A 22,210-nucleotide genomic window follows, 5' to 3' on the forward strand; every position below is an offset into this window, starting at 1 on the left:
AAAACATAATAGAGAGGATGGACGGTGAAGACACAGACATTGAGACGGTAGATCGTGGGATTGATGAGTAGATATCTACCTATTACTAGTGATGATCTAGCACGCAGGTACATAACTATACCCAAGTGTATGTAGGTCGCTGAGCGTTATTCTCCGAGCATCGCCCGCGACTAGCCACCAGTGGGTTCCTTGGCGATATCTTGACTGCAGGAATTAGTCCGACAAAGGGGACCGTGTTCTCGTGGTGATCATGTAAGAGCATGTGATTATTAGCTAAAGTAAATATCAAGGATAGTATACTCTAGAGGATGTCTGAAGATGCCTGCAAGATCCCCAACGGGATTTAGAGAGCGACCCCTGCAGATTGATGTACTACAGTATCTAGACTGCTCCAGCATACGCAGGGTAGCAGCCTGCCTACTGCAGGGCCCGAAGATCGACTTTCCCCCATGCTCCATATTGTGCCAGTTACTTCTCTTCACCGACAACGCGGGCCAAGCCAGAACACATTTAGGGGCAGTGATCCAACCCCACAGTTTCTACCATAGGGGTAGAGAAAGAAGCAGAAATAAGACGTGGTGGGAATGGGGTCATGCATAGGCATGATCTAGATAATTTTGTGTGCACCCCACGGTCTATACGAGCTGAGACCGACTTGCTTTTGCTGCTATTTCCATTCTCCAAACCATGGGATGAGTCTACGAAATCATCTCCGACCATCCCACTTGGTATTATGTCCGAGTTTCTATTATCAATCAGCCGGCCGTGCCTCCAAGGCTATAATTCCATCTGATAAGATCAAGCAGTGGGGCTAGACAACAGCATCCTGACATGGCCGATTCCGGCACCGCATTATCCAAGACATACGCAACCTCCACATACGGAGCACTCGGTACTCCGTATATCAGAACAAGAATACTACTCCGCCTCGGACCCAGTATTCCAAGGATACGAACGGATGAACCAAGCCGCCCAGCCGGGTCTCGCTCTTCCGATGTTTGACCAGTACATAACCAACCCTCTATATTTCTTAGAATAAAACAGACCTCTCACCGCTGCATTGGATGCCTTTGACTCGCCCATCGATGAATCCCAGTCCTTGGTCTCGAAGCTTCTGTACCCTTCGTTTCTCCTACCGTTGGGCGTGTCCCACATTTCAATCAACTGCAGTACTGGGCAAACGTCCATTTGCAAGCGCCGCATATCGGAATTTCACTAGAACACACCCCCATCCCCCATCCATCATCCGAAACCACCACACCATGCCCTCTAATGAGCGGATGCTGCCTCGGACACGCCCGTTCCGCGTCTTGATTGTGGGCGGCTCATACGGAGGGCTGAGTGCAGCGTTGACGCTACTCGACCTGTGTGGCGGTCGGGTAGCCCGCTTTGACTATACGCAAGATGCCAAACCTCCGGGGAGCACAATCCCGGTGCACATCACGATCGTAGATGAACGCGATGGGTTCTGTAAGCCGTCCTTCAAAGATTCTGATCTTACCGCCTGAAGATACTAACGAACCGTGTGTAGATCATTTGATCGGCTCTCCTAAAGCTTTGGCGTGCGAAGAGTTTGCATCTAAAACCTGGGTTACTTATCCAGAAATCCCTGCGCTAAAGTCTTCCAATGTCGACTTCATCCGCGGGAGCGTCAGCAGCATCGACCCCCAAGGGAAGATCGCTGCTGTAACTCACCGGGGAGCCAGCACACCAACGGAGGTGCCATATGACTTTTTCATTGCCAGTTCCGGTCTGCGTCGGGCGTTTCCGACTGTACCGCAGTCACTGGAAAAACGCGAATTTCTCCAAGAAGCACGCGACCATCAGAGCAAGATAGAAAACGCACGCGACGGGGTGGTTGTCGTGGGAGGAGGTAACACAAAGCCGAATCCCTTTATTATGACCGGGCTGACGAGGGTATAGGCGCCGTGGGTGTCGAGATGGCGGCTGAAATAAAAGCGCTGTATCCCTCGCAAAAGGTGACTCTCGTGCATTCTCGCGACCGACTGTTGTCTGCAGAGCCGCTACCAGACGATTTCAAGGAGCGGGTAGCCTCTGTTCTGCAGGAAGAGGGAGTTGAGGTCGTACTGGGGAAGCGAGTCATGGAGACTGTCTCGGTAGAATCGGAGAAGAGCAGTCAGACGTGGCAGATTACCCTGGCCGACAAGACGCGATTGCAAGCAGGCCATGTAATCAATGCGATTTCCAAGAGCATTCCGACCACTTCATATCTCCCGAAGGAGGTGCTGGACACAGACGGCTATGTTTTGATCCAACCGTCGTATGTCAAATTTCTCCAACTATACCTACTACATTTCACGTGTTCGACTCTGACAGTACAGCAGGTTGCAGCTCCCTGGGAAAATCCCCCATGCAGAGCACCACTTTGCGGTTGGAGACATTGCGACCTGGGCACCCATCAAACGATGCGGAGGAGCCATTCACATGGGCTATTACGCGGGACACAACGTGCATCAGCTGATGCTGTCGGAGTGCCTGCAATCGGAACCCCAATTTCTGAAGCTACAGGATCCGCCGGCAGTTATTGGGCTTGCAGTGGGACACAACGCTGTGTCGTATAGTTCTGCAGAGGGAACGCAGCATGGCAGGCATATGCTTGACATGCTCTTTGGTAATGACATGGGTTATTCGAGTATGTGGTCCGATCGATTTTATGATGCTTCGTTGCTAACTGAACGTAGTCTGTTGGAACTATATGCGACTGTCAGAGCCCTACAAGGCCTAGCAATGTACCAGGCTTGGTTATGTCGGCATTGGGATTGTGTCTTAAAGTCTACGTATGATAAGGCTAGACTAGCGGGACAATAAGATTACAATTCCATTCTTCACATCTGACATACACTGCTCATAATCAAAAGTTCTAATACACATCTCGTTGCAACTTGTCATGCGGACTCACGCCGCAAGAGCCTGCCGTCTTGACTTGGACTGGGTATCCAGATACGGGGCCTCCCCAAGACTGCAGACCCGATCGCCCGCTCGCGCCTCGACATAGTCATATGTAGCACAATGCCAAGTGGACCGGTTATCCCAGATAGCCATGTCATTCTTGTTCCACTTGAAGCGGACCTGCGCGTCGTGGTTTTGCGTCACCAGCTAAGGGATATCAGCGACTGTCTTCTGGTAAGGGACACGCACGACCTACATTGAACAGGTATTGCAGCAACATGTCCGACTCATCCTTCGTCACGCCGTTGATGCGCTTGGTGAATCCCTTGTTGACATATACGGATTTCCACCCGGTCACGGCTGATATCTTGTCAATGGACACTGCACGGCTCAGCAGACCGGAGAACTCACGATTCGTCCGAATTACAGGATGCACAGCCTTCAGATCCTCTCCATGGTTCAGTGGCGACCCTCTAACCCCCTTCCGCAGCGGGTTTCCCAGGCGCCTTGCCTCGTCGTGAAAGAAACTCGCATCATGCGTCGCCGTCAGGCCCTCCAGGAACTCTGCCATCTGCGGGGACAGGCGGTCGTAGATCTCGTACCCCGACGCCCACAGCGTATCGCCGCCGGTCTCCGGGAGCGTGTGGATCTTCAGCATGGCGTAGTCGGAGGGGACGCGCTCGAAGCTGATGTCGGTATGCCAGCCCACCGAGGCGAACCGGCTGGTATCGCTGAGCTGGTGGGTGAGGCCGCCACCTTTTTTCTGCTTCTCGCTGCTGATGACGCTGATCTGGTCACCAAGCTCGCTGCCTTCTTCGGTTAGCGGGTGGACGTGTAGTCCGGAGGATTGGGGCTGTTGGGTCGGTTAGTCCCGTGGGAGCTGTGTTTTGGCATATGGGTATACTCACGCATCCGGCGAGGGCGGTTAGTTTCTCGCCGAACTCGCGCATCTGCTGCGGTGTCACGTCTTGATTTCGGAGGAAGACCACTCCGCGTCTGGAGACTGCGGCACATTAGGTATGTTTGATATGGCCGACGTGCTGGATGGGCCGGGACGTACTGGTCACGGCGAGGTCCGTGATGACCCGTTCACAGTTCTCCGACTTGAGGATGTCGGCGACTTGTAGGCCGTGGTATTCTCGCCCGATCACCGGTGTCAGGTCGTTATGCGTGTACGAGTCTAGGGTGCCAGAATAATCCAGCGGCTGTGCAATGCGTGGACGGGCGTCTTCATGCCCGCCTCGGATGGTAGGGGTGGACGGGTCCTGAACAGCGACGGGCATGATGATATTCTCTGCGCAGAATCTAAATTATAGAAAGTACTTTATTTACGTATTCAAGGAGAATGCATTCTTCAGGTGGCGTGTGGGGAGCCAGCCTTTATATCCTTGGGACCGATAGCCCCGTGCCTGATGGTGTTCTAGATACATTCCTACGTTCTCCACCACGCCACGTCAATTTGATTCCGCTGTCCCTGATAATGGTGATCCAAACAGACACTGGAGTCAGCATCATTTCTGGCATCGTGTTCGTCATGCTACCTAGCCTGACTCGTGTTCTTCCTCGATGACCCCCGCATGACTATCATCCACGTCTATTATTTCCACGACGCCGGCACTTCCATCGGCGGGGCTGTCGGCGAAATTCTCGGAGGATGGCAGCAGCCCCGTCCATAGGTCACCGTACTAAGCCGGCGGGGACGAATCAAACGGCACCTCAGCGGCCTAGGAGTGATGGTCTCCGGGGTTAATTCTTTGCCGAGGGAATGCAGTTGCTAGCCGCATAACGTGGAGAATCTGGGGAAACGAGCAGTTGGTGTTACTTGCGTGTTGGTTTGTTGATGTGGGATGTACAGGCAGACAGAAGAATGCCCTCTTCAAGTAAATCATTACAACGAAATACCTCCGTTTGAACTAGTTTCAATGCTAAAATGAGTTTCTAGAACCATGCAGGCCATTGGCTGAAATGGTTCGTGGAATAGTTGGTTTCGGTCTAGTTGCGCCTTCAGGCGATGATGTGCTCGTAGCTCCGCGTTGTGCAATCCGCCTCCATCATCGGCTGCTACTGTCGACAATTCGACGGCTGTGGTTGGCTATATGCACAAGTGCAAGACAAGCCATGGTCATGACCATGCGTATATAAGTATTTGGACGGCCACTGCGTCGATTCAGATGTTCGTCTGTCCCACGTTCCAGGGCATTAGTATCCAGCGTCTGTAAATTGTCAGTCCCGATGGCTGATATCGAACGGGGCATCAAGGGGCCTGCGAGAGTCGACGAAGAAGACATCCAGTCTTCGAAATCACCAAATATCGGACAGGAGAACCTCGCTGGCGTCACTACTCCCCATGAGACCTACGAAGGGTACCATCGGTTTGACCCGACCGCCTCATGGACGCCAAAGGAGGAGCGCGCGGTGGTTAGGAAGACGGATATGCTGCTGTTGACCTGTATCTGTCTGATGGTACGTACTGATCCAATGTACATGAACAGCACTGATTGAGTAGTTTTTTGGGCTTCAACTCGACCGGGGGAACTTATCAAATGCATTGACCGACAATTTCCTCGACGATCTAGGCCTGACGACAAACGACTACAACAATGTACGTCTCCATGGTGTTAACAGTCTATACGACACTGACCGATTCCTAGGGCACCACCATCCAACTAGTCTGCTTCCTCGCAACCGAATTCCCAGTGCAGCTCCTCATCAAGCGCTTCGGCTTCAGACGCGTCCTGCCGCTGATGATGCTGGCCTGGAGCTTGGTCTCTTGGACGCAGGCATGGATGACCACCCGGGCAGCATTCTACATTACGCGCGCGCTCATCGGCGCCTTCGAGGGCGGCTTCATCCCCGGAGCTATCTTGTTCGCAACATACTTCTACAAGACCAACGAGCTGTCCGTCCGACTGGCGTTCTTCTGGTCCACCCTGAACGTGAGTGCGGCACGCATGCAGCGCTGCAAGTGCTAACGTGTAGTCCTAGATCGCCCGTGTCATATCGTCTCTCCTCGCCGCAGGCATTCTCGAGATGCGAGGCGTACTGGGCAAGCCCGGCTGGTTCTGGCTGTTTCTGATCGACGGGCTCATCACGTTTGTCATTGGACTGATCGTAGGTGCCGTCCCCTCTGCAGAGGGCCGTTTCTAACCTATCCACAGAGCTTCTTCTACCTGCCCAGCTCGCCCACGCAAACAAAAAGCGTGCTCTGCCCCAGGCCCTGGTACACCGAACGCCAGGAAGTCATCATGATCAACGCAAGCACCCCCATCCCAAGCCCACTCCACCCACTAACCATCCACCCCAGCGCCTGCTCCGCGACGACCCCTCCAAAGGCCTGACACACATCAAAGAAAGCGCCACCCTGCAGGACGTCCTAGACGCCTGGAGCGACAAGTCCATGTGGGGCTTGTACTTCATCGGCCTGGTGGCCTACATCCCGCAGAACCCCGTGCAGGCCTACCTCTCGCTGACCCTCAAACGGCTGGGCTTCTCGACCTTCGACGCCAACATGCTCTCCATCCCGTCCGCGGTGCTGCAGATCGTCCTCATGCTGGCCCTCACCAAGAGCAGCGAGGTCTTCGGCGAGCGCACCTTCCACTGCGTCTTCGGCGAGTTCTGGACCCTCCCGCTGCTGGCCGCGCTGCTCGGCCTGCCCGACTACGGGTACAACTGGCCGCGGTTTGCGATCGGGACGCTCATCTCTGGGTACCCGTATTTCCATCCGATTGTGTCGGCGTGGATCTCAGAGAATACGTTCGATGTGAAGAAGCGGGCCATTACCGCCGCGACGTATAATGTTGTTGTGCAGATTGGGGCTGTGATTGCGTCGCGTGAGTTGTATATCTTGGACTGTGTATATGGGAGATGCTGATCTGGACGCAGAGATCTACAGGAAGTACGATGCGCCGTACTATTACACAGGGAATAAGGTGCTCATATCGATCTGTGCGCTTGCGCTGGTGACCTTCCTCGTGCAGCGCGAGGCGCTGCGGTATATGAATCGGCAGAAGGAGAAAAAATGGGGGGCTATGTCGCCCGAGGAGCGACTGGTGTACCAGGCGGATCAGACCGCGCGAGAAAAGGAGGGAAACAAGCGGCTGGATTTCCGCTTCAAGTACTAGTTTCTGTCTGGTGTTGTGTGTAGGATAAGCTGGTGCATAGTGTATTTGATTGTGGATCAATATGGAAAGCTCTCTACCGGAACGTTCTGACCCATAAAGCCGTCGTCTGCAAAGAGATTGTCCGGGTAGTCGTTTGGGACCTGTGATATGAATTCGTCGAGCAATGTGTCCACTGGGTTAGACTGCAGACATGGTGAGAGCCTCGGAAACCCTGATGGATTGGTTGTATGCTCGACTTCCCACGAGGACTGCACGTATGCGTTAAACACAGGATCAAATGTCTGTGCAGAGAGTCCGGCATCCAAGGGCTGAAAAATCTGCCCCAGTGAATCGGATGTTGTATCGACAGAGATCAGGTCGTTGCTTGCCCTACAGTCTGGACCTACCGACGGCGCAAGATGTGACCCTAAGCATTCATCGGCAGCACCATGACTTGTAGTTGATTGCCGTCGGGACGATAGAGTATCCTCATAACTCCTATCATCTACCGACTCAGCCAAAGCTTTCCGTCTCGATCCCCGCGTCTTCACATGTGTATACAGCGTAGGTCCACAGCGTGATTGCGCCTCTGCCATCTTCCGATACAAAATCTCGACCAGTTCTTTATTCCCACCCCCGCGAAAAGTCGACAGTATAGAATGCAGCCTTGCCAAAATGCTACTCGGCCGACTGTCGCCGTCCCATGCCGGCGCGCTCGGGAGCATGGCCAGGTTCATGACGGCGTCCGCGAGGGAGTTGGCAATCTCGTACAATTTTAGTTCCTGCACCCGTCAGCACAGTCCACACACATACACAGCACTTACCGCACCATTCCAAGGCCATGCGCCTCGATCGCCGTGCGCGGCAGCTGCGACACAATATTCAGCAGATCCCTCGCGACGCTGACCGGAAAAGCCGGCGAGGTCGGCCACCACGACGACGACGGATACGGCGAGCCGACCGTCCTTGCGGAGACGCGCCACAGGATCATCCGCATCCAGTGCCGGGTGACGCACAGATCGGCCTTCTGCACGTCGGAGATGTGGTCCAGCAGCGTGGATCCGTCCTGCTGGTTGTCCTGGAGGAGGTCGAAGAAGCGGCGGTCGAGGTGCTGGGCTTTCGCGGGGAGGGTCTGGGTCTGCATGCCGGGCTCGTCATCTTCGATGATGCTGAACATGTCGGACTGCTCGAAGAGGCGGAAGAGGGCGAGGAGCTTGAGGAAGGCGGGGAGGACCTGTGGTTCGTCGTTGACGTCGAGTTCGGGGGTGGAAATGTTGGTTTTGAGGACGACCGGGAGTTTGTGCAGGATGCAGACGCCACTTTCAGTTGTTAGTGATTCATCTGGGATGTAGATATTTGTCGATGTACCGTTCCGTCACAAAGAGCAGCCACAGCACGCGCCGTCGAATCTGCTGCTCGTCTGCGGGCAGGCCGCGGTACGCACTCTCGCGGTGGAGGTGCATCATCTGCGCGAGGGAGATCGCTTCCCGGAGGTACAGCAGGGACTCGCTGCCGCCGGAGTGCTGGTTTTCGTAGTAGACGTGCAGGAAGAAGGACGTCCGCACGGTGTTGAGGTTTACTCGCGCCCGATAGCCCGACGAGCTGCGCGCGCGGAGACACTCCGCCGCGAAGGCATCCGCCGTGATGGATTTCTCCGAGTCGGCGTTATGTCCCAGGCGCAGTTGGGCAATCGTCGCCGCTGCCACGGCCGTGGCCAGCGCGTATGTCTCTGTCGTCTCTTCGCTATCGGGGTGTTGGCGTAGTCGGGCAATGACGGATTCGACATCGACGATGGGCCAGACGGGGTACATGCGCACATGGTAGATGTACAGGGGCGAAGCGAGGATGTTGATGGGGATGCGCGATCTAGTTTTGTGTCAGTGATGCGATGCGACGGCTGTAAATTATTGTGATGACTCGCACCCCTCAGAGGAGTCTGCGGCATTCCTGACGGCGGCATCTCCCGCCGGCTCTGGTGGTCCTCCTTGTGCATCTGTGCCTTGCTGGGCCTGGTCAATCAGGTACTTTGTGGTCGCTCGTAATTTCTGTGGTCCTCGCGGCTGTTGCACGCGGATATAGGTGCATTTGATGCGCGCGTGGGTACAGGCCGGACACGGATGACCGCCGCCGCACCGGATCTTACGAATCTTGCACCCATCGCATGCGCGTTTGGTAGCGTGTGTTCTATTAGGAGGCATGGTCGTTCAAGCAGCTGGTTGATGATACATCATGAGTTAGCTGTCTGCATTCGAAGGGAGGTCACTTCGGAGAGTCAAGTTGGTCGAGGAGGAAGTTGGGGATCTCCATGCCAGTGAGGAGTTCACTGTGCGGGGCAGGCTTGGCCGGCCGAGAGTCTCGACACGATGATAAACTATGAACTGCTGCTTGATTGATGATGGAGTAGGAGAAGTGAAGATGGACGGAGTCGAGATGGGAATGCTCGCGGCAGTAATCGTGGTTCTATCTATTGCGCTACTCTCTCCACCAGGCACGCCATTCCGCCCCACAAAGAAGCATCAGACAGTCACTTTGTCGTAGCAGGAGAAGATATTCTATGCTATGTACATGTAACTATTCTCTGGATGTTAGTGTACACTGGTGTGCATAAATGCGATCGTGGTGGGGACACTGGGGGTTTCCCCAAGCAGGCAGGAGGATTGGAGCCGATTGCAACGGTTCTTCATGGGAATGAGCAATGAGGAAAAATACACTCACAGACAATAGCATCCTCATCGTGTAGTTATATACCTTCCTTCATACCTCTCCATCATTCGGGGATCCTGAGCGAAGACCCTCCGAGTATTCCTCCGACGCCCCCCCACGCCCCGCGCTCTCCGATGGAGTCATGATTGGTGTTGATGGAGCCGGCAATTCGACCATGAAGAACTAGATCCATCCGGCCAATTACGCGGGCTGCTGGTGTCGGAGACCCAAAATGGCACGGACAGAGTTGTCGTCGGCGGGTATAAATTGCTGGATCCCCTCTCTGGAGGGGTCATTCCTCTATACACGTTGAGAGGATAGTATTTGACGCAATATATTCAAAATGGCCTGGCCGAACAAGAACAAGGACATGCTGTATCGCCGAGTAGGCAATTCGGGCCTGCATGTTTCGGTCATTGGCTTGGGCGGATGGTTGACGTGAGTTCTGATCACTATCCTCTGCAGAGCATTCTCTAACTGAACGCAGATTCGGAGGCCATGTCGACAACAGTACGTCCCCTACGGAGTCATCGCAATCCTCCTAACCCCTCGCAGAGGTCACCCAGGACTGCATGAAGCAGGCCTACGAATGCGGCGTCAACTTCTTCGACACCGCTGAAAGGTACAACCGAGACAGACTTGCTGGGGACCACACAGCTAATGAGGACAGCTACGCCGGCGGACAATCGGAAATCGTCATGGGAGAAGCCATCAAAGCGCTCGGCTGGCAGCGCAGCGATCTCGTCATCAGTACCAAGGCACGCTGCCGTCCCAAATAACTCCCAGTCATCCGATATAGCTGGCTGACCGTCCTAGCTGAACTGGGGCCTGGCGAACGGCGAAATCCTCATCAACAACCACGGCCTGTCGCGAAAGCACATCATCGAGGGCACGCGCGCATCGCTAAAACGCCTGCAACTCGACTACGTCGACATCATCTACGCCCACCGACCCGACCGCCTCACCCCGATGGAGGAGACGGTGCGCGCCTTCAATTTCGTCATCGACCAGGGCTGGGCGTTCTACTGGGGCACGTCGGAGTGGTCGGCGGACGAGATCGCCGAGGCGTGCGGCATCGCCAAGTCGCTGGGGCTGATTGCGCCCATCGTCGAGCAGCCGCTGTATAACATGCTGGATCGCCAGAAGGTCGAGGGCCAGTTCCAGCGGCTGTACTCGCGCTTCGGGCTGGGTCTGACCACCTTCTCGCCGCTGAAGATGGGGCTCCTGAGCGGGAAGTATAACGATGCCACGACGCAGCCGCCGCCGGGGTCGCGCTTTGCGGAGAGCAATGATAAGTTTGCGAGCAGTGTGCGGAAGGATTGGGAGAATGAACAGTGGGCGGCCACCATTAAGAAGATTGTTGGTCTGAAGGTGCGTTTTCACGGTGTCGCGGTCAACATAACCTAGTACTGACATATCTCAGGAACTGGCCGATAAGCTCGGGGTCAAGCTATCCCAGCTGGCTCTGGCGTGGTGTCTGAAGAACGAGAATGTTTCGTCGGTGATCACGGGCGCTTCGAGACCGGAGCAGATCGTGGACAACGTGCAGAGTCTGAAGCTGTTGCCCAAGTTGACGCCCGAGGTGATGGCGCAGATTGACGAGTTCTTGGGTAACAAGCCTGCCTTGGACCCTGCGAGGCAAGATTAGTCGTGGATATAATGTTGAATCTTGAAAAATGCCCATGAATCAAAGCCCTCCGGGTATGCGTGGAAGTAGACAGAAAGCAAGGCTTTGATCATCGTCCTTTCTCTCCCTCCAACTCAACCTCCCGCTGTCTCTCCTTCGCCTCCCAGCACCGCGCACAATACGGCGTGCCTCTGCCAAACCGATCACACCCCCCCATCGCAAACTCCTTACACGCGACGCAAATAACAACGAACACCCCCTGGATCACTAGCTGCGCTCCAGGGCCGTATCTCGCCTCGCCGCGGCGCGGCTGCATGCCGCATTCCACGCAGAACCGCTTCCCTGCGTCGCGACCGGATCGTCCGCGCCGGCGTCGCAGCATGCGATCGGCGAACCGGACGGCGGAGCGCAGACGCAGACAGTATCGACAGGCGTAGAGATCGTGTGCGATGGCGTAGTCGGTGGTCTCGGCTTGGAGGAGTTGGAGATGGGTGAGAGGGGGGATCAGCTGGTGGAAGTAGCGGGAAGTGAAGCGGAGGCGGAGAACGTCGGGGAAGTCGAGGAAGGAGGCGATTAGCAGGTGAAGTTCTGGAGGTAGGCCTAGGAGGTGGCATTCAGGGGCCATCACAGAACGGAGGTTCCATGAGGTTGATTGAGGGTGTAATTGATGGAGAGGTTGAGGGGGTGTAGTAGGCACTTAAGGTAGATGACGTAGTCCCGTGCATGCAGACTATACGGGGAAACATACAGCCAGCTATGGAAATATATGTTGACCTCTTACTACCTAGATAGATTTCGAAGTTTGATACCTTCTTTCTCTTATGTCTGTTTGTATCAAATGGAATAGACACAGAAGATGCGGAATATATAACTAACAGCATTTAGCTGGCAGACAACAGCGACACTTTACACGTTCCAACGCATAACCAGAAGACGAGCTGCTGGACACAGCAGAACCACAGCATCGGAATATGCCGATAGCTAAACCCACGGTGGATCGATGGATCCCACTTCAAACAGCTAGCCTAGCTTGCCTTTAGGCTGTATACCGACAGTTCCTGACCCTGGCCCAGTCTCATGAAACAACGGATTGTTCCTTCACCGGACCATCTAGCTCCAATCAGGCACGCTTTGCCTATCCCGAACGGCGTCAAAGACGAGACGACATGGGCTTGATGTCGTGTATCGGCGCTTACATTTGAGCTATACTCAACGATGGAGAGCTTCTGAAGGGAAGAAATCGGGAGGACTCCTACTAGCCACGCAGCGAAACCAGAGACTGACGCTGGTGATAGCCATGATCAGGAACAGGGTTATCATCTGTGTATAATGGCCAGAACCTTCACAGGCAGTGACTTTTCCTGATCCAGCGGACTCATAATTGCAGAGAAACCAGGGAGACGTAGGTTTCACTCGGAGCCTCTAGGAAGACGAGCTAATATACAGCTGTACTATCATCTTGCAAGGGCCGTCACCACCGGCCAACTCATTCGCTACCTTGGTATATCCCATAGTCGCAAAGCAGCGATATGGCAAAGAAGGTTCTATGCGCGTTAAGGTTAGAACCAGCTGAGCCAGCTTGCTCAGATGGTTACAGGCTTCCTGGGTTTGCTGGACACCCTACTGTCTATCCAGATGGAACCTTCATGTTTCTTACAGTTCATGCAGACTTTCAGTCTTCACTGACCTTCGGCCTTGGTCCGTGGAGGATGCGATAAGTGGCTGAAAAGAAGACAGTCTGAAACGATATCGCCCAGGGACGCTGCACCCTGATCCCTTGACATCTCCGTGATAGCATTCATCCCCACCGCGAGACAAAACGTCCAATAGTTCAGCCACGCCGTAGCCACCTAGGCATGGATAATTGTCGGACTTCAGCCGGTGGCTTCACGCCGAGAACAGCGAACCGGGCTTTGTATCCTGCCTACTTTCAGCCCACTAGCTAGATGAAACGAAATGTTTCACACTATGCCACTTTGAACATTCCGGCGGAGGCTGGACTCGTGTGGAAACGCCAAAGCTTTGACAGCGCTTGCACCTCGGCTTCGACTCTGACAGGCTATCGAAATGAAGGGTTCTTCGGCCATAGCCTTGTGGAGCCGGACCCTTAAGGGTTCTTGGCAATTGCAAGACATGGTGTTTTGTATAGATGAGTTGGACAACTTCAAGCTCTTGATCGGCTCTATAAAACGCGACCGTCCCATGAGGTTACTATTCTACATCGCATTCACTTCATTCATTCTTTTCTTCGTTGTCGTTCTCTTTCGCTACTAAGCACTCTTTCATTCATTCTTTCACCACTTCTTCTACGTCGCTGGACAACATGAAGTCTTTCTCTCCTAGCCTCCTGCTGCTGGCCAGCGTGGCTCCGCTGGTCTCGGGCCACTACGTCTTCTCCAAGTTCCTGGTGGACGGCTCCGTGTCCCAGGACTTCGAGTACATCCGCCGCAACAGCAACGGCTACATGCCCACGCTGGCCGGCGACATCCTCTCCAACGACTTCCGCTGCAACCAGGGCTCCATGGACTCCGCTGCCTCCACCAAGGTCTACACCGTCGCCCCCGGCACCGAAATCGGCTTCGGGCTCGCCTACGGCGCCTCCATGAAGCACCCGGGCCCCCTGCAGGTCTACATGTCCAAGGCCCCCGGCGACGTCAAGGAGTACGACGGCTCCGGCGACTGGTTCAAGGTGTACCAGGAGGGCGTGTGCAGCGACATCTCCGACGGCCTCGTCGACACCGACTGGTGCACCTGGGGCAAGGACACCGTCAAGTTCAAAATCCCCAGCGACATGCCCCCGGGCCAGTACCTCGTCCGCGTCGAGCACATCGGCCTGCACCGCGGCTTCTCCGGCAACTCCGAGTTCTACTTCACCTGCGCCCAGATCGAGGTCACCGGTTCTGGCACCGGCACCCCCGCTGAGGTCGCCAAGATCCCCGGCATCTACAAGCCCGACGACGCCAACATCCACTTCAACATCTACTACCCGACGCCTACCGCCTACGATCTCCCCGGCCCGTCCGTCTGGGTCGAGGGCAAGGGCGGCAGCGCGGCCCAGTCTAGCGCGCCTGCTCCGTCCGCTGTCGAGTCCGCGGCCTCTGAAGCCCCCGCTGTCACTTCTGCTGTGAAGGTCCCCGCCGAGAGCGAGACCACCGCCGCGCCGGCCCAGACCACCCTGGCAACCGCCTGCAAGCCCGCGGCGCCCGCTGAAACCACCGCTGCGTCGGAGGTTGCCATCAACGCGCCCGCCGGCGCCATCAAGAAGTACTTCCAGTGCGGTGGAATGCACTGGAAAGGATCGGGCGCCTGTGAGAGCGGCACGTCCTGCAAGCAGTGGAACCCTTACTACCACCAGTGCGTTTAGAGGGGTCTGGCGTGGTGACGGCGAGAACCACTGCCTGGATGGTGTCGCTTGTGTCTGCAGGTGTTTGTATTAACTAGCTCAATCAATTTATTCGGTTGATATTACCCGCGTATACCGTAGGAAGGGCAGTACTTGCATTCAGTAGGCGGTTCGGCAAGTCGATCCAGTATAACAGCCGCGCCAAGATGGCCCAACCCTACAGAGTAAGTGAGTACTCCATCTAAGATACAGTGATCGTGTTTGGTGGACCCGATAACGCCTGCTAGTGCGACCGCTAGTGTCGGGTTCCAATTTATCGTCTGTTAGCGCCGGGGGCACTTGCCATTCGATCGGTCGTCCAGCCCCTCAATCCATACGAAGTACTCCGTACTTGACAGGAACCAGGCTGTGGCGAGACTACCTACTCTACGGCGTAGTCTACACGTCTACAGCAAAAGACAGACAGACAGCCATAGACTAAATTCAGAAGCAAGCCACCGTACCTACTACAACCACCAGCCAAGTACAGAGTAAACCAAACTACCCCTGCTTCTCGACATGCACCGACACCCCCTTGACCGTATCCATATCCAGCCCGCGCTCCTTCATATCGGCCGTGGCGACCTCGCCAACATCGACGGCGCTCTCGCCGTCGAAATACTTGGCGATTTCCTCCATGGGCGTGTAGCGCGTCTCGATCAGGAACGAGAAGATGACCCACACCTCGAAGGCCAGGAACACGCAGTACACGATGTAGTATTTCCAGTGGATGGCGTCGAGCGCGATCGCGTTGATGTACTGGTTGAAGAAGAGCGCGGCCGTCACGCAGAAGTTGAGCCAGGTGAAGCCCTTGGCGCGGAGGCCGTAGGGGAGGATTTCGGTGGTGTAGGTTGCCATCAGGCCGGATCTGAGCACTAAATTAGTCGGTTGTTCGTAGGGTCGGAGGGAAGGCAGGGAGGAAGGGAGAGGGCTTACTTGATGTCGTAGAAGACGCCGTACAAAAACGTAAAAAAGACAAACGCATAGCCCAGGGCCTTGTTAGGCGCAATGTCATACCGCGCCGAGACGATCGTCCACGCATTGAAGACGAGGAACGTGCCGATGGTCGAGGCCAGATACAGCGGGCGCCGTCCCAACCGCTCGATGAAGAAGGCAAAGACAAAGTTCGTGACGAGACCCTCGGTCTTCATGCCGGCGTTGATGCCGAGCTGCGTCTGCGCGTCCGTGATGCCCACGCTGTCCATGACATACTTGAGGTAGTAGGAGATGAGCCCGTTGCCGCTCCACTGGCTGAAGAGACCCAGGGCCGTGATGAGCGCGATGCGCTTGCGGTTGCCCTTGGACCGGAGGAAGTCGACCCAGCCGGTGTGGCCGATGTCCTTGTCGAGCGCGATGGCCGCCTTGATCTCGGCGTACTCGAGCTGCACGAACTCGTCGTGCTCGTCGCCCTCGGCGTGGTACTTGATCAGCACGTCGAGAGCCTCCTGGTGGCGGTCTTTGTAGATCAGCCAACGCGGGCTCTCGGGCATCCAGTACACGCCGGCCACGATGACCACGGTGAAGATGGCCTGCAGCAGACTGGGAAGACGCCAGGACCAGTCGCTCTAGAGGGTGTTAGCGGACGTCCGCGCGTGGAAGCGGCGCAAGGGAGACATACTTCGATAGACAACGTGCCCAGAGTGACCCAGCTGGCGATGAACGCCCCCGAATGGTACGACGCACCGCTCAACGTCACGAGCACGGCACGGTCCTGCGGATGCGCAATCTCAGCAATCAGCAGCGGCGCACTTCCCAGCACGATGCAGTCGCCAAAGCCGATGACGATGCGCGCGGCGACAAACATGCCAAAGTTGCGCGCGCCCGACTGCAGGCCCACGGCCAGCAACATGATCAGGGAGCCGATCAGCAGGCCGATCTTACGGCCGCGCCAGTCGATCAGGTACGGGACGAAGAACAGGCCGATCAGCGAGCCCAGACTCATGGACGCGTTGAAGAGGCCCAGGATGGCGCCGCGCGGGTAGTTGAAGTATTCCTGCCAGTAGGAGAGCGTGTTGAGACCGTTCATCATGGAGCCGTCGAAGCCGTTGGCCGTGTTGGTGAGAATGAGCAGCACGATGTAGATGTATAGGTTGCGCATGTTCTTGCGCTTCCACCAGGGCACGCGGGGGAACTCCCGGTGCGCGAAGAAGTAGTGCCCCTTTGCTGGCTTCTGGGGCACGACATCGCGAGTCGTCTTCGGGGGGCGGAGGCGGAAACCCATGTCGGCGTCTGTGCAGTTGGTGTTCGTGTTCAAGGATGTGGGCTGGCAAGAGTTGGAGGTGAATGGCTCTTTATAAAGCAGACAAGGTATAGCTTCATATCCAAGGTTTGTACCATTTAGCCTATACTCCTCGCTTGGCGTTAAGAGGCGCCTATTAGCAAACAATCCTCCCCATGGGGAGGCTCAGATGACAGTCTGGGGTATCTGCTTGGTGCACAGATTGGTTCTAGGCGTGTTCCAGCTATCGCCAAAGGATCGCGTCTCGGCCTGTGCTGTGGCGTCTGGCTAGCCTGGAATCCCGCCGGAGAAACACCCCCTCCCGCCGTAATGTTGGCTAGTCGGTACTTGGAGGCATCCAAGATAGCCGGTGCCCAGCAGCCAAGGAGCCCCAAGGCCGTCCGTCTGCTTGGGACAAGATTTGAGTCTTGTCGAGGGCCAATCGGTTATTATGGTCAAGGGAGAGGTTATAGCTGCGATGTTGCCCGTGATCGGTCACATAGTCCGGGATTCAGCCGAGTGCAAGGAGTTTAACAGTTCTATAGCCTGGTAGCTAGCTATCTATCTGATCGCTCTAGTCAATGGAGAGGTCTTGGAACTCAACCTTGGTGCCATCCTGTTCTGCGAATGCGCATACCCCGAATACTGGTCCCGTGAAATCAGGGTCCGTCAGGTCGAGCGTGTCGACTGTTGCCACATGCGTCCATGGCGCAGGACCCTCGGTCGAATACAGCAGACGATACTCGCTCTCCGTATACTCAATGCGCAGATCCAAAGAACTAGGGGCACTGTCCAGCGGACGCCTCTCCACCCGCTGTATGCCCTTTGCTTTATTGACCAGCTCCACAACCACGGCAAGCGCCGCCGCATCGTAGTAGATCCACACATAGCGGTGTTCGTCTTTGAATGATGCTAACCCAGTGCGAAGCTTCTCTGCACCCCAGGCTTGGTCGATGTTCCGAATTCTCACACAGCTCTTGCCGCTCAACTGGCGCTGCCGCTTTCCGACAAACGAAGGACTCAGCTGCGGGTGCGAAAGATCAACCCGGGACGCCGTCAGCGTGCCAGAGGTACCAGCCAGACTATAGTTTTCCAAGACCGGATCGTGGATATACAGGAAGTCGACCCCCGGCACAGCCTCCAAACGGGGACGGGCTGCGTCGATCGCAAGACCCCTCGGCGACAGCTTGACCTGATCAACGACGGGCCACTCGCCACTCCAGTCCATCGCCGTGATAAAGGTCTCGCGGCCCATGATGACTCGGCCGTCGCGGTCCCTTCGCCCGCCAAGACAGGTGCACCACCACTTTCCGGTCCTGCGGTCCTCGAAGATCTCGCAGTGGCCGGTGTACTGGATATACTCGTCGGTGTCGCGGGCCGTCAGGATGGGGTTGCTGGGACAAGCCTCGTACGGGCCCCAGATGTCCTTTGCGCGTGCCATAGTCACCATGTGCCCTTCGTGAGTGCCGCCCTCAGCGATGAGCAGGTAGTACCAGCCGTTGCGGCTGTACAAATGGGGACCCTCCGGGTAGATTCCGCCGGTGCCACGCCAGATGGTTCTTTCGTCCGAGAGCTTGCGACCGGTGGTCAGATCGACCTCGAATAGGTTGATGGTCGTGTGCGGTCCGGGGGCCGCGGACCCCTGGATGTAGGTCTTGCCGGTGGGCTCATCGAAGAAGATGCTGGGGTCGATGCCGTCGAACTCAAAGTACACCGGGTCGCTCCACGTATCGGACCAGATGTCGGCGGTGGAGACGATGAAGTTGGCGGTGGTGGTCTTGGGGCCGTCGTTGATGACATTGGTGCAGACGATGTAGAAGGTGCCGTCCTTGTAGCGGATGGTCGGCGCATACAAGCCTCCACAGGCCACCAACACGGCGTCTTTGTCTTGCAACGGGTGGAGACGGGTGTCGGACTTGCTGAGGCTGAGCTGGGATGGCCGGTTGATGGCGTTTCCTAGACATTGTTAGTAGGGCCAGCAGTGTGTAGCGGGTGGTACGGTGGTCCTGACCGATCTGCTTCCACGACACGAGATCCTGCGAGGCATAGACGGGCAGACCGGGGAAGAGATGAAAGGTGGAATTGCAGAGGAAGAACCAGTCTCCCACCTGGACGACGGACGGGTCTGGCGCAAAGCCTGGGATGATGGGATTGACAGAGGACATGTCGAGTTGGGTCGATCCAGGCCAGGAATAGTGTGTGACTAGTAGTATTCCTTCTATACACTGGCTTGAGTGATATAAGGCGGAGTCCGGATAAGTTGGGCAATTCAGCCATCTTCCATTTAGCCGTGACCTAGTAGTATGGAGATATCTATACAGGAATCCAGATGCACTTTACACATGAGTATAAAGAAACAGTTACATTATTATTATTATTGCAGGGTGCAGTCATCCTCGTGATGATCTTCTCGTACGATGGGCCGATGAAGACGTCATAGGCGTTTGATCGTCTCGTATTGCCGACACACACTACCATTGTACTAATAGTACTTTACACTCTTCAGTAGGACCATGAAGTGTATCCTTTCTTGCTTGAACAGCATCAACCAGGTCTACTTCAGTCTAGTCCAGTCTACTTTATTCTACTGTGCTGGCTACATCAGAGAATGCCATGACTAATCATCCTTCCAAGGCGGCGTAACATGAGGATGATCACTGAAGATCCCCGAGCGTTGCTTTGAGCTGCTCGTTCCACGGTCTCTTCCGCCGCTTCCAACCATCATGTCGGCATCGCTTGAACTTCATCTGGTCATATCTCCGCGACCTGGAACCACTCTACTCTAGTTAGAGTACTTGGATCCTTCCATATCCGACTGCGGGATGACTCCCCGCAAGCTAGAAAAGCTGCATGGTCGACCGCCAAGAAGGCACCGACTACTATGCGCTCCCTTCAACCTGCGCCCCCCCGACGACGACGACCCCCAGGACTGGTGGTTTGCCTCCACGGCGATTCCTCTCATCGCGGCGACTACTGCCCCTTTTGCGAATGTCATGTCTATTGTCGCTCTGGCGATGCCATGGAAGAGCCACATTGTCGATGGCCAGACCACCCCGGACGGGGGGCTGCTAGAGGTCTCCATCAAGGATCCGTCATGGTTAGTTTGACTTGGGCAAGATGATGTCTACATGTACTGACCGACAGGTGTCTCGCTCTGAATGCGACGTCGCTGGCCTGCGGTCTCGCCGGCAACGTCTTCCTGTTGTTCAACTTCACCCGCACCGTCCGATACATCCACGCCCTCCCCTTGTCCATCATCCTGTGGGCGCTCGCAATGGGCATTGTAAGTATTCATCGTACTATCATAGGAAAAATCGCTCACAACGAACAGTTGATTGCCATCACGTCGGCGACAGCCATCTACGACGGTCCTGATGGCCCCGAGCAGATCTTCTCCCAGGCATACTGGTACGCCGTCATCGCGGCAGTACAGTACTCCCTTCTCACCATCATCCTGATGGTCAACATCACCGGCTATCTCCTCGGCCACTACCCGCAGCATTTCGCGCTCACCGACCACCAACGCACCCTGATCCTGCAAACGACCGCCTTCGGCGTCTGGCTGATCATCGGCGCCGCCGTCTTCCAACGAGTCATCGGCATCTCCTTTGCAGAGGGCCTGTACTTCTCCGACATTACGATCCTGACCCTCGGATTCGGCGACATCGCTCCGTCCACCACGGTCGCCAGGGGGCTCGTCTTCCCCTATGCCGTAATCGGCATCATCATCCTCGGTCTCATCGTCAACAGTATCAACAAGTTCTTCCGCGAAATCCAAGACACCAATGTCCTGCGCAAGCACATCGAGAAGCGCCGCGCCGCCACATTCGAGCACGCCAGTACGCTCGAAAATCTGCATCCCCCCGTGGGCGCAAACAACAACCTGGACCGCGAAGCCACCCAGATCACCTATCGCCCGCACAACTCTCGCAAACGCCCCATCACCAGCACCATCACCGCCTTCTATCACAGCACCATCGGCCGTCCCCCCCTGGGCGAGATGAAAGAAGAAAAAGACCGCTTCGCCGCAATGCGCGCCATCCAGAGCGAAACCGTCTACTTCCGCCGGTGGTACCGGCTGATCCTGAGCGTACTTGCGTTCGGCACGCTGTGGACCTGCGGCGCCGCCGTCTTCTGGACCCTGGAGGCCAAGCTGACGTATTTCGAAGCGCTGTACTTCGCCTTCTGCTCGCTGCTGACCATCGGCTACGGCGACATCACCCCCACCACCAACGCCAGCAAGCCGTTCTTCGTGGTGTGGTCGCTGCTGGCCATCCCGACCATGACGACGCTGATCTCGGAAATGAGCGACACCATTGTTGCCGGCTTCAAACGCGCGACCAGCCTCGTCGCCGACTGGACCGTCCTCCCGAAAACGGCCCTCTACAAGGACGTTCTCAGGAAGCTGCCGCTGGTTTCTGCCGTTCTACAGCGCCGCGAGGAGCGGAGACGCGTCGAACAGGGGTTCCTCGTTGGCACCGGGGATCTGGAGCCGAGCCGCGCAGAGTCGCCGTCCGCGTCGCAGCCGTCCACGCAGCGCGTCCGTTCATCCGAAGGGAAATCCACCGAAGAAACCGCTTCGCCGCAGGATATGGCCCGCCGACTGGCCTACGCCATTCAGCAAACCGCGCACGATGTCACCACCGGCCAGGCGAAGGAGTACACGTACGATGAGTGGGTGGCGTTTACGCAGATGATCCGCTTCACCGACAGCAGTCCAGATGAGCCGGTGCTAAATGAGGATGAGTACGGCGTGCTCAACTGGGACTGGATTGGGCCGGGCAGTCCGTTGGTCGCGGTGCAAACCGAGCCGGAGTGGGTGTTGCACCGACTGTGCGAGAGTCTGATTCGGTTTGTGTCGCAGCAGGGACGGGGTCCTGGGCGCAGCTCTGCGGATGAAGATGCCCCGACGCTGCGGAAAGAGCACGATGTGAAGTATGAGGAATGAATACGTATACCTATATCTGTTTGCGTTTTGTGACTGTCTGCTAGCGATGCCTGCTTTAGTGATACCAACATGCGAGTGACTTATATAGTCTTTCACTCTTCTGCTTTGACTGCTCTTAATGATGACTTGGTGTATATATCCCGCCCAGTCGTTGCTCTTTTTGTCTAAACATCACAATTTTATATATTTTCATCGACCAGGGTGCCATGTATATACTGCCATGTCTATGCGCACTACGCAGCCACATCTCTCCCACGGCAGTACTGGACTCGCCAATACTTGAGTGAGATGATAGAACTAAAAGAAGAGAATGATAGAAAGA

General features: G+C 55.9%; 9 protein-coding genes across 9 annotated transcripts; 5 read left to right on the forward strand and 4 right to left on the reverse strand.

The window, feature by feature from the left end:
- Positions 1 to 1,262: 1,262 nt before the first annotated feature.
- ATEG_05076 (putative pyridine nucleotide-disulfide oxidoreductase AMID-like) lies at positions 1,263 to 2,482 on the forward strand (the record flags this gene model as incomplete). Its single annotated transcript, XM_001214254.1, has 4 exons — positions 1,263 to 1,470; positions 1,532 to 1,873; positions 1,924 to 2,281; positions 2,353 to 2,482. 4 exons carry the CDS (start codon positions 1,263 to 1,265, stop codon positions 2,480 to 2,482), a joined length of 1,038 nt encoding a protein of 345 aa, XP_001214254.1.
- A 434-nt stretch (positions 2,483 to 2,916) lies between these two features.
- ATEG_05077 (TauD/TfdA dioxygenase family protein) lies at positions 2,917 to 4,193 on the reverse strand (the record flags this gene model as incomplete). The annotated part of the gene is made up of 4 exons (XM_001214255.1): positions 2,917 to 3,117; positions 3,167 to 3,763; positions 3,819 to 3,913; positions 3,971 to 4,193. The coding sequence occupies 4 exons, from the start codon at positions 4,191 to 4,193 to the stop codon at positions 2,917 to 2,919; spliced, it is 1,116 nt and encodes a 371-aa protein (XP_001214255.1).
- A 949-nt stretch (positions 4,194 to 5,142) lies between these two features.
- On the forward strand, positions 5,143 to 7,031 carry ATEG_05078 (putative MFS transporter; the record flags this gene model as incomplete). The annotated part of the gene is made up of 5 exons (XM_001214256.1): positions 5,143 to 5,373; positions 5,417 to 5,512; positions 5,562 to 5,846; positions 6,026 to 6,740; positions 6,793 to 7,031. 5 exons carry the CDS (start codon positions 5,143 to 5,145, stop codon positions 7,029 to 7,031), a joined length of 1,566 nt encoding a protein of 521 aa, XP_001214256.1.
- Positions 7,032 to 7,785: 754 nt separating this feature from the next.
- On the reverse strand, positions 7,786 to 9,208 carry ATEG_05079 (Zn(II)2Cys6 transcription factor; the record flags this gene model as incomplete). Its single annotated transcript, XM_001214257.1, has 4 exons — positions 7,786 to 7,792; positions 7,835 to 8,329; positions 8,379 to 8,876; positions 8,934 to 9,208. 4 exons carry the CDS (start codon positions 9,206 to 9,208, stop codon positions 7,786 to 7,788), a joined length of 1,275 nt encoding a protein of 424 aa, XP_001214257.1.
- An 848-nt stretch (positions 9,209 to 10,056) lies between these two features.
- ATEG_05080 (putative voltage-gated K+ channel beta subunit (KCNAB)) lies at positions 10,057 to 11,361 on the forward strand (the record flags this gene model as incomplete). Its single annotated transcript, XM_001214258.1, has 5 exons — positions 10,057 to 10,151; positions 10,201 to 10,223; positions 10,269 to 10,456; positions 10,530 to 11,084; positions 11,137 to 11,361. The coding sequence occupies 5 exons, from the start codon at positions 10,057 to 10,059 to the stop codon at positions 11,359 to 11,361; spliced, it is 1,086 nt and encodes a 361-aa protein (XP_001214258.1).
- Positions 11,362 to 13,663: 2,302 nt separating this feature from the next.
- ATEG_05081 (lignocellulolytic auxiliary activity family 9 protein) lies at positions 13,664 to 14,704 on the forward strand (the record flags this gene model as incomplete). The annotated part of the gene is made up of 1 exon (XM_001214259.1): positions 13,664 to 14,704. One exon carries the CDS (start codon positions 13,664 to 13,666, stop codon positions 14,702 to 14,704), a length of 1,041 nt encoding a protein of 346 aa, XP_001214259.1.
- Positions 14,705 to 15,223: 519 nt separating this feature from the next.
- ATEG_05082 (putative hexose transporter) lies at positions 15,224 to 16,943 on the reverse strand (the record flags this gene model as incomplete). The annotated part of the gene is made up of 3 exons (XM_001214260.1): positions 15,224 to 15,590; positions 15,659 to 16,287; positions 16,341 to 16,943. 3 exons carry the CDS (start codon positions 16,941 to 16,943, stop codon positions 15,224 to 15,226), a joined length of 1,599 nt encoding a protein of 532 aa, XP_001214260.1.
- A 571-nt stretch (positions 16,944 to 17,514) lies between these two features.
- ATEG_05083 (putative xylosidase/arabinosidase) lies at positions 17,515 to 19,105 on the reverse strand (the record flags this gene model as incomplete). Its single annotated transcript, XM_001214261.1, has 2 exons — positions 17,515 to 18,896; positions 18,952 to 19,105. 2 exons carry the CDS (start codon positions 19,103 to 19,105, stop codon positions 17,515 to 17,517), a joined length of 1,536 nt encoding a protein of 511 aa, XP_001214261.1.
- Positions 19,106 to 19,762: 657 nt separating this feature from the next.
- Positions 19,763 to 21,888, forward strand: ATEG_05084 (potassium channel family protein; the record flags this gene model as incomplete). The annotated part of the gene is made up of 2 exons (XM_001214262.1): positions 19,763 to 20,037; positions 20,085 to 21,888. The coding sequence occupies 2 exons, from the start codon at positions 19,763 to 19,765 to the stop codon at positions 21,886 to 21,888; spliced, it is 2,079 nt and encodes a 692-aa protein (XP_001214262.1).
- Positions 21,889 to 22,210: the final 322 nt, after the last annotated feature.

This window comes from Aspergillus terreus, genomic scaffold, assembly GCF_000149615.1.
Source record: "Aspergillus terreus NIH2624 scaffold_7 genomic scaffold, whole genome shotgun sequence".
In the NCBI taxonomy this organism is placed as follows: domain Eukaryota; kingdom Fungi; phylum Ascomycota; class Eurotiomycetes; order Eurotiales; family Aspergillaceae; genus Aspergillus; species Aspergillus terreus.